The sequence below is a fragment of the Euprymna scolopes genome, chromosome 44 (assembly GCF_053919585.1).
Source record: "Euprymna scolopes isolate OS-2025 chromosome 44, ASM5391958v1, whole genome shotgun sequence".
Lineage (NCBI taxonomy): Eukaryota > Metazoa > Mollusca > Cephalopoda > Sepiida > Sepiolidae > Euprymna > Euprymna scolopes.
Genome location: NC_136525.1, coordinates 52189126 through 52204588, shown reverse-complemented (window position 1 = coordinate 52204588; position 15463 = coordinate 52189126). Strand labels below are relative to the sequence as shown.

The window sequence follows — 15463 nt, the reverse complement described above, 5'->3', positions numbered from 1 at the left end:
TTCGGACGACAAATATTGAAAAATTGGCCCAAATCATTAATTCCTTCACCCTCAACTGGGCAGTTTTCTACAGGGAGGGTCGGTTTTTATGTTGAAATTTTTTGCAAGTCATTAAACCCTTGCACCCACGACATTGCATAAAAGGCGTTATTTCGACCGCCTGTGACGTCACAACCATGGTAGGCACATCAGTAATAGAGTTTTTTTTTTTTTTTTTCCACCTCATTTTCTTCTGACGTGATATGAGTTCGAGCCTGCTTACTATTTTTTTTACTTTTTTTTTTTTTTTTTTTGCTCAACACCTTTACACACAGCTCCACTTTCTTTTCCGCCTTTGCGTCACAAGTTCGAGCCTGACAGCCTACTGCAACATTTTTTTTTTTTTTATTATTGCGCGACAGACACCTCACAACACCCGGGCAACGCCAGGCACACAGGCTAGTTATATATAAAAATAATTTTATAAAAACAGTAGTTTCTCTACAGTGCAGTGTAGATCACAATGTGCCCAGCACTTTAACAGTTTACTTACCTTAATTTATGCAATTGAGTTATATTTGCATTGATCGTCTTGATATCCTCTAGGGTGACAGTGCTCGGCCGTCTTGAACGAGGGGAACTTTCAGATGAACCTATCTTCATTTCCGTTCTCTGAGACGGTGAACCCTTGCCGAAGAAGAACTGGGGTGGGGAAGATGATGAACTTAAGCCATATTGTTCACTGAACATTGTAGGAGACTGTCTGTGTGATATGCTTTTTGGTATCGGCTTTGGGGACGTTGGCTTGGAAATAGGGAGGACGTTCAGGGATGTGTTATCAGTTGCACGTTCTTTGCCATTTCCCTAAAAAAGTAAAACATTAGAAAAAACATTTTTTTCAAAAGATGGAGAAAAAGTATTTTTCAAAAGATGGAGAAAAAAGTATTTTTCAAAAGATGGAGAAAAAGTATTTTTCAAAAGATGAAAAAGAAAAAATATTTTTCAAACGATAAAAACATTTCTTGAAAATTAGAAAAAAAATTTTTTTTTTTTAAATTATAAAACATTTTTTAAATATTAGAAAAAATATTTCCAAAAATTAGAAATTCAGAATGAAATGAAGATAAACCGAGAAGTGTGTGTGTGTGGGGGGGGGGGGGGGGGAAGAAAAATTCCATACCTTCCAGAATTCATTATTTGGATCAAAATTTTCGATTGCAACTTGAACTGCCATCTTCAACTCTGCAGAGGGATGGTTGAACGTTTCCAAAACAACTGGGACACTAGTAAGAACAAACAAAAAATCTGTGTTGAGATCAAAAAAGCATGAGCAAAGATTTAAAGAATTTTCCCAAATTGGAATTGGATATTTGACGCTTATGTAGATCAGTGATCTTTTAAACCAACACATTTCATCCAAGTATTTTTCAAAAGATGGAGAAAAAAAGAGTATTTTTCAAAAGATGGAGAAAAAAAGAGTATTTTTCAAAAGATGGAGAAAAAAAGAGTATTTTTCAAAAGATGGAGAAAAAAAGAGTATTTTTCAAAAGATGGAGAAAAAAAAAGTATTTTTCAAAAGATGGAGAAAAAAAAAGTATTTTTCAAAAGATGGAGAAAAAAAGAGTATTTTTCAAAAGATGGAGAAAAAAAAGAGTATTTTTCAAAAGATGGAGAAAAAAAAAAGTAATTTTCAAAAGATGGAGAAAAAAAAAAGTAATTTTCAAAAGATGGAGAAAAAAAAGAGTATTTTTCAAAAGATGGAGAAAAAAAAAAGTAATTTTCAAAAGATGGAGAAAAAAAAAGTATTTTTCAAAAGATGGAGAAAAAAAGAGTATTTTTCAAAAGATGGAGAAAAAAAAGAGTATTTTTCAAAAGATGGAGAAAAAAAAAAGTAATTTTCAAAAGATGGAGAAAAAAAAGAGTATTTTTCAAAAGATGGAGAAAAAAAAAAGTAATTTTCAAAAGATGGAGAAAAAAAAAGTATTTTTCAAAAGATGGAGAAAAAAAAAGTATTTTTCAAAAGATGGAGAAAAAAAAAGTATTTTTCAAAAGATGGAGAAAAAAAACATTGCGTCATTGTCAATTGGTTGTTTTACGGCATATGAACCCTTTTCAAGTTATTTAATGCCGAATCCAGTCATTTTGGAAAAAGATTTTATGCTTCAAGTTCTTTATATCTTAAAATATTTATTCATGGTTTGATTTGTTTTATTTTATGGCATATCAACCTCTTTTCCATGGTGCTTGGTCTTATTTTTTTGTAGAAGAAAATTTGGTGCATTTTTGGTTAAAAAGCCAATATTTTTATTTTGGAGACAGAGTCTGTATCTCCATGCTGAACTTGTTAACAGTTTTAATAGGTTTTTGTCTATTTCCAATATTTATTATTTCAGGGTTCAAATCTCATAGTAGGCCATTTTTTTTTTTTTTTTTTTAAACTTATTTTCACTCCAAGCAAGGCAAATTGCCACTTTTAACGTAAAGGGCTACTATTTAGTTTGTTTTTTTTGTTTTACAGGTTATTTAATGCCGAATCCAGTTATTTTGGAAATAGTATTCATGTTGTATCCAGTTATTTTGTAGAAGGTTTTTTTTTCAAGCTCTTTGTATCTTCAATCGCTAGTTTGTAGTGTTTTGGTTTGGTTGTTTTATAGTGGATTTTATCGTTTTTGTTCCCTGTCCTGCAGAACATGAATGAGTTTTGCAATATGACAGGGAAAAGGGTTACAGTATTAATGTTTGGTACGTTTTAAGTTTGGAAACCAGTTAGGAAGTGGAGGAGATAGAAAGGGGAAATGGAAAGAAGGAAAAGGGGTGGGCGTTGTTTTTGGTTTTGCAGAACATAATTAAGTTTTGCAAAAGGAATTAGAAAAACAAAAGCATCAATTTTAGGTGCATTTCGTTACAGGAAGCCAATATCAGCCTGATCTGATAGCACCAGTATATATATATTTTATTAATGATATTAATTATTGGAACTATTTTACTTTTTTCTTTTTCCTTTCTCTTCCTTCCTTTCTTTCTTTTTCCTCGTTTCTTTTTTTCTATTTCAATACACACTTTACTTCTCCCTTTTCTCTTCGTCTTCTTCACATATAAAGACCTCAATCTTTTTTATTCTGAATGACACGCGATACGACCTCCAGATAATTTTTTTGTGCTTGTAAACTCCTGAATAATTTTCATTACAAACTTTAATTTTCTATAAGCAATATCACCTGGAGAGATCACTAGTTACTTATAACTGGCTGACTGAAACATGCTCATGAATGTGTAGCGACATATTAATGTTTAAGGAGGGTGAAAAGCGAGGCAAATCGAGAAAGAGAAAAGAAAAAGATGGAGAAGGAGAAAAAAAAAAAAACAGGAAAAGAAAAGATGAAAAAAGAGGAAGAGGTAAAAGATGAAGCAAGAAAAAGATGAGAAAAAACGAAAAGAAAAAGATGAAGCAAGAAAAAGAGGAAAAAAGATGAGAAAAAAAACGAAAAGAAAAAGATGAAGCAAGGGGAAGAGAGAAAGAAAAAGACCAAATGAAAGAGAGAGAAAGAAAAAAAGGGAAAGAAAAAGATGCAGCAAGAGAAAGAAATAAAATCCAGCCAAATAAAAAAAATAAATAAAAGTAAGAAGGTAAAGCCCTAGCGATTTTGCAGAAAAGACCTTCAGCAACAGATTGGATGCAAGTCTTGTATTTTAAATCTATAGTGAAGGTCAAAGTAATGGTTTCTTCATAAAAAAAAATCATTTGGTTTTTGTTGGAAAACGATCCGAGCATTGGTGGTGAAAGAAAGATTCTAGAAGTATTAAAAGTAAGAACCCCCTCTCCTCCTCATTGAATCACATGCTTCTGATGCTCAGCAACAACTTGATCACCAGTGCACTTCAGAGTGTTGCCATAGACAGTTGTAATATCTGTGTGAATGTCAAAGAAAACTCATCTATAATATAAATCTCGCCTGTCTGTTTAAATGTATGTATGTATGTCTGCCTAAAACTTTAGACAGAGGCGACGGATTTTCACGAGATTGGTATCATTTTGAAGCTTGACCCTTCGAACGACATATCAAAGAATTGGCTATAAATATTAATTCCTTCACCCTCAACTGGGCACTTTTCTACAGAGAGGAGGGGGGGTCGCTTTTTTCGCTGATATTTTCAAAACTCATCCCCTCTTTTTGATTGTCTAGCCTTAATTTAAACCCAACGTCACTTCCAGTTTGGCGGTGGGGGCAACAGCAAAGACGTCAGTTTTTTTGTTTTTTTTGTTCACGTTTTTTTGCCTCCTTTGCGGTACAGGTTCAAGCCTGCCTGCCTACTACCAGTTTTTTTTTTTTTTTTTTTTTTTTTTTGCTCAACACACACCTCCAAACACTCGGGCAACGCCAGGCACCCAGGCTAGTAACAGAAAAAAGTCAAGAAAAAGGAAAATAAAGTGATAGAGAGGGAAAAAAATAAGGTAAGGCCCTAGCAATTTGGCAGAAAAGCAGAGAAATAATATCAGAGTAGAATAGTTTTATTCACTTACTCTTCAAGCCGGAAAAGAGTGATCCAGTCCTTACGTTCCTCTCCATCCCACAATCCACTGAAATTGATCCTAAACAAAAGAAAAAGAGTTTTTTTTTTATAGATGGGCAGAGAAAATGTAATTTAAAAAAAAAAAAAAAAGGGTAAATTCTTACTTTAACTGCAACTCGGCATTCACTATTAAAATGAAAACTTTTATAGATTTTGGGTATGCTGAAAACGAATATCACATTTTAATTTGGGGCAGACAACTAGTTTTCTGGATACTAAGACCTTTATTATTCAACTAGTGAGGGGTACCCGGCGTTGCCCGGGTGTTTTTCGGGGTATGTGAAAAAAAGAAAAAAAAAAAACAGGTGCCTGTGAAAAAAAAACAAAGCCTTCACGACGCGTAGTTGGAAAATAGTAAAGTGTTAAAAAAAAAAAACAGGTGCGCATTTTTGATTGACGTGACGGCAATAGGTATTCAGCAGTAAGCATTTTGTGCGGGACAGTTTTGAATGAGGTGAATAAATCGGTTTGTTTGTTTTTAAAAACCCGCTCCCTGTTTATTAGGAGGAGCGAAATGAAAGCTACAGTCTGATATGACGAAGTCGACATTGAACAAGCGTTACTTAGCTCTCTTGAGACCACTGGCTTTCGGCCTGTGATTAGAGTCGAGTTTCGCTTTTTTTTTTTTTAATACCGAAAACCGAATGTAACGCGTGCCGATGCGGGAAATGTCGAATAATTAACGTTTGAAAGTCAATAAAATTAAATAGACAGGCGAGCTCCGTGGGTAACTCTGAGATATTACAATTTATAGATGATATAAAAAGTTTTAAGTTGTGAACCGAGCAAGCGCTTCTCTGAAAGAAGCCTTTTGTGGACATCGAGGAAAAGCGTACATACATACATACATACATTTTCGCTTTTATATATATAGATGTAATCCATTGTTTTCACTGGCGGCCATGTTTTTTTCAGCTTGAAAAGTACTAATGCACATGTTAGAAAAAAAATAAAAATAAAATTCCTCCCCATGTTGAGAATGGTGAACATTCATAAAGTAATACTTTTGCAAAAAAATGTCTTCATTGCCATAAAACTACTTGTCCACCCCAAATTTGAATGTAATATTCGTTTTCAGCATAACCGAAAACCTTATACAAAAATTTTGAGAGATGAGCAAACAGGATAAGATACAAATTAAATTGAAAAAAAAAAAAAAAAAAAAAAAAAGTAATTTTTTTTACTTTAACTGAAACTCAACTCTCCTTTGAAATGACAAATTTTATAAAGTTTTCAGGTATGCTGAAAATGAATATCATATTCAAATTTGAAGCAGACAAGTAGTTTTCTGGATATTAAGACATTTTTTTTCCAATGTATTAATGAATGTCAGTGCCAGTCGCCAGTGCGAGTGCACTTACTGATCCGCGCTATTTTTTAAATCGTATTTCTAAGTTTAATTAAAGTTTTATGATTTTTTTTTATTCAATTGTAAGGTTAAAGTATAGAATAGGTACAAAACATCCTCCCCTCCCCATGTTAAGAATGGCTTTTTAAATAACATTATTTCAGCACAGATCAATAAGTGTACTAGTACCCAGTCGCCATTCTTAACATGGGGAGGAGGGAGGGGTTTTGTAACACGCATGTGCATTAGTACTTGTTCAGTTTGGGAGGAAAAAAACATGGCCGCCAGTAAAAACATAATGAATTACATCGGATGATAATGGTCTTGATATCCAGAAAACTATATATCTGCCCAGAATTAAAATCTTACATTTGATTTCAGCATACCCAGAAACCACTAGAAGCCGTCAATTTAAAAAATGAATGGCAGAAAAACATTTTTTTTTTCATTTTCTTCAAAAAGATTGTAATGGCGGGTATGGGACAGCCAAACCAGCTGTCAACATTCCCCCTGCTTTTTATTGAAACCAACCGAGAGCTCTTTTTAGTATCCTCGCTGTTCCCTTAAGTGCAATTGTCTGGATCTCTTTTGCACTTGGTTCACCAGCAATATTAGTTAGGTAGGACTTCAGGTTCTTCTTCATAAGCCCAGTGGCACCTATGATAACTGGTATGATTGAAATCTCCCCAAGATTCCAGTTTCTTTTCATATCATACATGAGACCTTGATATTTGGTCTGTTTTTCCCTTTCAGCTCTGTTCAGACCTCCATCATTAGGGACACTCACTTCAACCAAGGAAGGGGATTCACCGTGGAAAACAAAGCAGTCAGTATAAATCGGAAGTCAAAAACATACAGGGAATTAGTGGATAACCAATTTTTTTTTTCTTTCCACCTCAACCTTCACTTTTAAAATGACAACTGTGATATCCATTTTCGGCATACCCCAAAACCATTAAAAGTCATCAATTTTAAAGATGGGTGTTGAGTTGCAGGTAAAGTATTGATTGATTGATTGATTTTATGGCATACTAGCATTTCAGCCTGGCGTTGCCCGGGTGTTTGGAGGTGTATGCTGAGCAAAAAAAAAAAAAAAGTAAATTTTTTTTTTTAATTTGACCCCTATTATGACCCTTTAAAATTTATAGTTTCCGGCTCAAATCACTTTATTAAGTTAGATCCAGGTTCAAGGAACCTATATCTAAAATTTCAAGTGTCTAGACCCAAAATTGTCGGAGGAGTTTGGTAGAGTTCTTAAAAGTCAAATCGTTGAAATTTGACCCCTTAACAGCCAAATTTCTGGCTGACACCCGTCACATCGATTTTCCTAAATCTCAGTACCCGGTATTTCAAATTTCGAGTCTATAGACTAAAAATTGACAGAGTTATTGCGTAGGGAAATGTACAGACAGACAGACAGACACACAGACAGACACGTTCACTTTTATAGATATATAGATTAACCTATGTGGTCATTTAATGCCAGAGTCTTTTATATACATTAATAGTTATAGGTTTTATGTATGCATCTGGTGTTCAGTGTCTATGTTTGTATAGTTAAATAAGGTATTTTTTTTTTTTTTTTTTTTAATTTCGTTGAGTAACCCTGTTATCTTCAGATATTTGAGAAGAGTAGTTGGGTCTACATGAGTGAATATGTCTTTTACAGTTTTTTTCATTATATAGATTCAGTCGGTTTGTTTGCAAGTCTTCGCATCTTGTTAATATGTGATTTACTGTGTATGGTTCCTGGCAGGGTGTGCAAAGTGAGGCTGCTTCTTTTTTGAGTAGGTAGGAGTGTGTTATAGAGGTATGACCTATTCGGAGTCTTATTATAACTTCCTCCTTTCTGGTCATTCTTTTGTTTGGTTTCTGTTTTCCTATGGTTTCCTGGATTTGGTATAGCTTGTTTCTAGCGCAGGAGTTCCACGACTCTTGCCATGTGTTTCTAATATATTTGTTAATGATTTGTTTTAGATCGGTATGAGGGATCTTAAAAAAAAAAAAAAAATGATAGCAAAAAATATAAACATGCCTTAGGACCATGATTTTGTTTTCAAGAATATGCAGAAGCTCTCTGGATTATACAAGCAAGTAACGTGCATGCACTAATCTATTATATGAAGAGAAGTTTTCTGTGTGTTTGTATGCCCAGCTAAAAGTAAAAAAAACTACAAAATAAACACCCACAAAGTTCATATATATTTTTTTGATCAGTGTGGCCCTGTGTTTCTATTTAAAATGCCTCCCCACAGGACAGAGTTAGACACCAGGGTTGTTTTTTAATGTGGAGAAAAGGAACGAAAAATAAAAATTGCCCCAGTCATGAAGGATTTCTCCCCCACCAACAGAGAACAAGAAATTGAAGTGTAGCATTTGAAGAACAGATACTACACTTTGATCTTGTTTATATATTGGTTTGCTTTTAAAAATTTTGAAAATACAATTAAGTAAAAAACAAAAGATTCTTGAACAACAAAATTAGGCACAAGGCCCTACAAGAGATTGGGGAGGGGAAGGGTTCAGGGTCTTTATGATTAAAGTGATTAAAAGTAATAAATGTAGACTTTTGAGTCTTACTCTTGACTGGCAACATTTACCAAAATACCTTATTCACTCTATGGATCTTAAACTAACTAATAAATCCCCAGCGTTTAAGAGTCAAAAACATATTTACAATTTATAAACAGTTGTCTGTGTGTTTGTGTATGCATTTTTTTTTTTTTAAATTTTATGTGTGTGTGCATGTGTGAAAAAATAAAATTCAATTTCATTAGAAAATAAAAAGGTTTTGAATTAAGAGAAAGATTATTCGTGGAGTGGGGAAAACTAATCAAAAGTGTTCATATCAAAAACAAAAAATAAATCCTATTGGGTTGTTAGTGAGACCCCCCCCTGTACTAATCTAGGTGACTAGACCCCCCCCCACCCCCCACTGTTTTCCGGGGGAATCGAAAACAAGCAGGGCGATCCTTAATGGGGATTGGGGAAAATACCTTAATGGAAGTGGGAGAAAACAAAGCAACGGGTGGAGGGGGTTGGAAGGTGACCTCTGAGTAGAGGAGTGACCAGGGGTGTTGAAAAAACAAGGATGTGGCACAAAGGGGATGGGCAGACTCAGAGGTTCTCTGGCACCATAAAATAAAATCAGGAACAGGATCTCATTTGTACCACCAGTCAAGAGTCTTCTTAAAATGACTTAGCTAGAACCTAAGCGGAATGAGTTCCGAAGGACCCAGTACCGCCCGTGCCATGCTTAAGGAGGGGACACGTATTGAAACTTGGCTCCTCGACGGATGCACAGATTAGTGCTGTGCACCCAATCCAAAGGCCAAGAATATATAGATTGTTGCCCTGCGTTATAAATCAAAATCACATTGACACACCGGTTCCTGTCAGATTCACCAAAGTTAAGCAACGTTGAGCCTGGTCACTACTAAAATGAGTGACCATTGCGGAATTCCAGGTGCTGTATGTGCTCTCCGCTTATCTCGGCATTGCTTCCAGTTGTGCTGGACTTCTCTTTGCCACTGGACTCTAGCAGTGCCGATTCAGGAGAGGTGTGGTTGGGATTGCACAACCCTTGCCTCACAATTACATGTGTAGCTACACTTACAGGGTGTATCCATTGTCTTGTGAGATTAAACAGAGGCAGAGAGTTGCCCTTGATGAATATCTAAAATAAAAAAATAAAAAAAAATAAAAATTTATTTTCTGAGGCTCAACTGGGTAAGGTTTTGTCAAGGAGGAGAGCAATTTTTCAGCCATTTTATATATTAACTTACGAGGTGCCTTCAATAAGTTTCCAGACTTTTTTCACATAGGCACTTTTATCGATAAAACTCTAGTTGCCTTTGAAGTAATCTTCTCCGGCTGCAATACACTTGTACCATTTTAACAACTTCTGGAAGTCTTCTTGCGTGAGCGTGTTAATGACCTTCGTCACAGCCTCTTTCATTTCAATTGTCTCATAATCACAGTCTAACATTTTCCTAGAGCTCAGAAAATAACCAAAAGTCACAGGGAGCAAATTTGGACTATAGGGAGGGTGAGGAACTGTCTTGATGCTCATCATGACAACGTCTTTCTTTCTGATCTTCTCTGTGACGAGGATGGAGCATCCTTGGGACAAACTTCATGCAAATCTTCCGCATCTTCATTTCCTCGTGATTAACTGTGTGTACAGTTCCCATACCTCTCATCATCCGTCACAGACTTCGACCTTTCTTGAATCTCTTATGCCACTCAAAAGCTGATGCTCGATTCATGCAAGATGGTTCAAAAGCAGTCTGAAGTATTCCATACGTTTCTGTGGCATTTTTTTTTTCCAAGTTTAAAACTGAATTTTATTGCATATCGTTCTTCTAAAGTGTCCTCACAACCAGATTGCATTTTTGAAATTGATCAGCTTTGACAATCAGGTTTTAGTAGAGTGTATTCCAATTCCTGCTGCAGCTGTTCATTTGAACCTGAAATCATAAAAATTGGTCAGTCATCTCATAAGATCATACTGAATTTTCAAGAGTCTACGACAATTTTAAAAGTCTGTACAAAAAAGTCTCGAAACTTATTTAAGGCATCTCGTACCATCTCCACCATAATGAAAAAAAAAAAATCAATGATGTATTTTCTTTTATATTTATCAAGGCCCAAATAATACTCGAGGACAAGGGTTAATGAGCAGACTATTTGACCAAGATGGACATCAAGACAGTTCCTCACCCTCCCTATTGTCCAGACCTTGCTCCCTGTGACTTTTGGTTATTACCTAAGCTCAAGAAAAACCTAAGAGGCGGTCATGAGAAAATTGAGAATATGACAGAGGATGTGACACGCTCACACAAGAGGACTCCCAGCGGGTCTTCAAAAAGTTGTTGGAACGGTACAAGTGCATTGCAGCCGGAGGAGATTACTTCGAAGGGGACTAGTTTCATATAGAGACATCTAGATAGGTATAAGAATAATAAGAAACACTTTTGCCCTGATCAACGCTGGGTAGCCCTACTAGTATTCCTATGAAATAACATCTCTCAGTAAAGTTAAAGACTATTCAGTTAAGAAAATTGAATTCAATTAATGCAGTTACATAAGCCCATTTTCTTACCCCAGGGAAATCATTCGTTGGCAGCCAATTGATACTCAATTTTATAAGATAGAGTGCGGAAAAAAAGATTGAATGAAATCGATGTCAAAAGTCGGTTACCTTTTTAATTCGGAGAAAAGTTCGGAATAATCTTCTTCGCATATTATCACCTTAGAGATTCCAAGATTAACAGTTCGTAACTGACAAAAAAAAAAAGAAAAAAAAAATATAGAAATTATTTAAATAAAAAAAATAAAAGGGATAAAAAAAAATATGTAAAAAAGATAAAAATAGGATGAAGACAGAAAAATATTTCGGGGGAAAAAAATAAAAAACAGGAAACAAGAACAAAACTCGGAGAAAAAATATGGAAAAAAATATACGAGAAAAAATTACGGAAAAAAATATACGAGAAAAAATTACGGAAAAAAATATACGAGAAAAAATTACGGAAAAAAATATACGAGAAAAAATTACGGAAAAAAATATACGAGAAAAAATTACGGAAAAAAATATACGAGAAAAAATTACGGAAAAAAATATACGAGAAAAAATTACGGAAAAAAATATACGAGAAAAAATTACAGAAAAAAATATACGAGAAAAAATTACAGAAAAAAATATACGAGAAAAAATTACGGAAAAAAATATACGAGAAAAAATTACGGAAAAAAATATACGAGAAAAATATACGAGAAAAAATACGGAAAAAAATATACGAGAAAAAATACGGAAAAAAATATACGAGAAAAAATACGGAAAAAAATATACGAGAAAAAATACGGAAAAAAATATACGAGAAAATATACGAAAAAAAATATACGAGAAAAAATACGGAAAAAAATATACGAGAAAAAATACGGAAAAAATATACGAGAAAAAATACGGAAAAAAATATACGAGAAAAATTACGGAAAAATATACGAGAAAAAATACGGAAAAAATATACGAGAAAAAATACGGAGAAAAAATACGGAAAAAATATACGAGAAAAAATGTGGAAAAAATATACGAGAAAAAATATAGAAGAAAAAATATAAAAGAAAAAATTACAGAAAAATTATAGGAGAAAAAATTACAGAAAAAATATAGAAGAAAAAATATAGGAGAAAAAATTACAGAAAAAATATAGGAGAAAAAATTACAGAAAAAATATAGGAGAAAAAATTACAGAAAAAATATAGAAAAAATTACAGAAAAAATATAGAAGACAAAATTACAGAAAAAATATAGGAGAAAAAATTACAGAAAAAATATAGGAGAAAAAATATACGAGAAATAATACGGAAAAAAATATACGAGAAAATATACGGAAAAAAATATACGAGAAAAATTACGGAAAAATATACGAGAAAAAATACGGAAAAAATATACGAGAAAAAATGTGGAAAAAATATACGAGAAAAAATATAGAAGAAAAAATATAAAAGAAAAAATTACAGAAAAAATATAAAAGAAAAAATTACAGAAAAATTATAGGAGAAAAAATTACAGAAAAAATATAGAAGAAAAAATATAGGAGAAAAAATATAGGAGAAAAAATTACAGAAAAAATATAGGAGAAAAAATTACAGAAAAAATATAGGAGAAAAAATTACAGAAAAAATATAGGAGAAAAAATTACAGAAAAAATATAGGAGAAAAAATTACAGAAAAAATATAGGAGAAAAAATTACAGAAAAAATATAGGAGAAAAAATTACAGAAAAAATATAGGAGAAAAAATTACAGAAAAAATATAGGAGAAAAAATTACAGAAAAAATATAGGAGAAAAAATTACAGAAAAAATATAGGAGAAAAAATTACAGAAACAATATAGAAAAAATTACAGAAAAAATATAGGAGAAAAAATTACAGAAAAAATATAGAAGAAAAAAATTACAGAAAAAATATAGAAGACAAAATTACAGAAAAAATATAGAAGAAAAAATTACAGAAAAAATATAGAAGAAAAAATTACAGAAAAAATATAGAAGAAAAAATTACAGAAAAAATATAGAAGAAAAAATTACAGAAAAAATATAGGAGAAAAAATTACAGAAAAAATATAGAAGAAAAAATTACAGAAAAAATATAGAAGAAAAAATTACAGAAAAAATATAGAAGAAAAAATTACAGAAAAAATATAGAAGAAAAAATTACAGAAAAAATATAGAAGAAAAAATTACAGAAAAAATATAGAAGAAAAAATTACAGAAAAAATATAGGAGAAAAAATTACAGAAAAAATATAGAAGAAAAAATTACAGAAAAAATATAGGAGAAAAAAATTACAGAAAAAATATAGGAGAAAAAAATTACAGAAAAAATATAGGAGAAAAAATTACAGAAAAAATATAGGAGAAAAAATTACAGAAAAAATATAGGAGAAAAAATATAGGAGAACAAATTACAGAAAAAATATAGGAGAAAAAATTACAGAAAAAATATAGGAGAAAAAATTACAGAAAAAATATAGGAGAAAAAATTACAGAAAAAATATAGGAGAAAAAATTACAGAAAAAATATAGGAGAAAAAATACAGGAGAAAAAATACAGGAGAAAAAATACAGGAGAAAAAATTACAGAAAAAATATAGGAGAAAAAATTACAGAAAAAATATAGGAGAAAAAATTACAGAAAAAATATAGGAGAAAAAATTACAGAAAAAATATAGGAGAAAAAATTACAGAAAAAATATAGGAGAAAAAATACAGGAGAAAAAATATAGGAGCAAAATATAGGAGAAAAAATACAGGAGAAAAAATACAGGAGAAAAAATACAGGAGAAAAAATTACAGAAAAAATATAGGAGAAAAAATTACAGAAAAAATATAGGAGAAAAAATATAGGAGAAAAAATTACAGAAAAAATATAGGAGAAAAAATTACAGAAAAAATATAGGAGAAAAAATTACAGAAAAAATTACAGAAAAAATATAGGAGAAAAAATTACAGAAAAAATATAGGAGAAAAAATTACAGAAAAAATATAGGAGAAAAAAATTACAGAAAAAATATAGGAGAAAAAAATTACAGAAAAAATATAGAAGAAAAAATTACAGAAAAAATATAGGAGAAAAAATTACAGAAAAAATATAGGAGAAAAAATTACAGAAAAAATATAGGAGAAAAAATTACAGAAAAAATATAGGAGAAAAAATTACAGAAAAAATATAGGAGAAAAAATTACAGAAAAAATATAGGAGAAAAAATACAGGAGAAAAAATATAGGAGAAAAAATACAGGAGAAAAAATACAGGAGAAAAAATACAGGAGAAAAAATTACAGAAAAAATATAGGAGAAAAAATTACAGAAAAAATATAGGAGAAAAAATTACAGAAAAAATATAGGAGAAAAAATTACAGAAAAAATATAGGAGAAAAAATACAGGAGAAAAAATATAGGAGAAAAAATACAGGAGAAAAAATACAGGAGAAAAAATTACAGAAAAAATATAGGAGAAAAAATTACAGAAAAAATATAGGAGAAAAAATATAGGAGAAAAAATTACAGAAAAAATATAGGAGAAAAAATTACAGAAAAAATATAGGAGAAAAAATTACAGAAAAAATATAGGAGAAAAAATTACAGAAAAAATATAGGAGAAAAAATTACAGAAAAAATATAGGAGAAAAAATTACAGAAAAAATATAGGAGAAAAAATTACAGAAAAAATATAGGAGAAAAAATATAGGAGAAAAAATTACAGAAAAAATATAGGAGAAAAAATTACAGAAAAAATATAGGAGAAAAAATTACAGAAAAAATATAGGAGAAAAAATTACAGAAAAAATATAGGAGAAAAAATACAGGAGAAAAAATACAGGAGAAAAAATACAGGAGAAAAAATACAGGAGAAAAAATACAGGAGAAAAAATACAGGAGAAAAAATTACAGAAAAAATATAGGAGAAAAAATTACAGAAAAAATATAGGAGAAAAAATTACAGAAAAAATATAGGAGAAAAAATTACAGAAAAAATATAGGAGAAAAAATTACAGAAAAAATATAGGAGAAAAAATTACAGAAAAAATATAGGAGAAAAAATTACAGAAAAAATATAGGAGAAAAAATACAGGAGAAAAAATATAGGAGAAAAAATACAGGAGAAAAAAATTACAGAAAAAATATAAGAGAAAAAATTTACAGAAAAAATATAGGAGAAAAAAATTACAGAAAAAATATAGGAGAAAAAAATTACAGAAAAAATATAGGAGAAAAAAATTACAGAAAAAATATAGGAGAAAAAAATTACAGAAAAAATATAGGAGAAAAAATATAGGAGAAACAAATTACAGAAATAATATAGGAGAAAAAATATAGGAGAAAAAAATTACAGAAAAAATATATGAGAAAAAAATTACAGAAAAAATATAGGAGAAAAAAATTACAGAAAAAATATAGGAGAAAAAATTACAGAAAAAATATAGGAGAAAAAATTACAGAAAAAATATAGGAGAAAAAATTACAGAAAAAATATAGGAGAAAAAATTACAGAAAA

At 31.0% G+C, this 15463-nt stretch overlaps 1 protein-coding gene across 4 annotated transcripts in view; it reads right to left on the bottom strand.

Moving 5' to 3' along the window:
- Positions 1-15463, bottom strand: part of LOC145268841 (uncharacterized) — a 177877-nt gene that overhangs the window by 91722 nt on the left and 70692 nt on the right. For all 4 annotated transcript variants that reach the window (XM_080124508.1, XM_080124509.1, XM_080124512.1 and 1 more), the window contains exons 19-22: positions 11103-11182; positions 4502-4570; positions 1160-1262; positions 533-843 (exon numbers count right to left, since the gene is read on the bottom strand). In XM_080124508.1, the coding sequence (XP_079980634.1) occupies positions 533-843; positions 1160-1262; positions 4502-4570; positions 11103-11182 (563 nt within the window). The remainder of the gene's footprint in view (positions 1-532; positions 844-1159; positions 1263-4501; positions 4571-11102; positions 11183-15463) is intronic.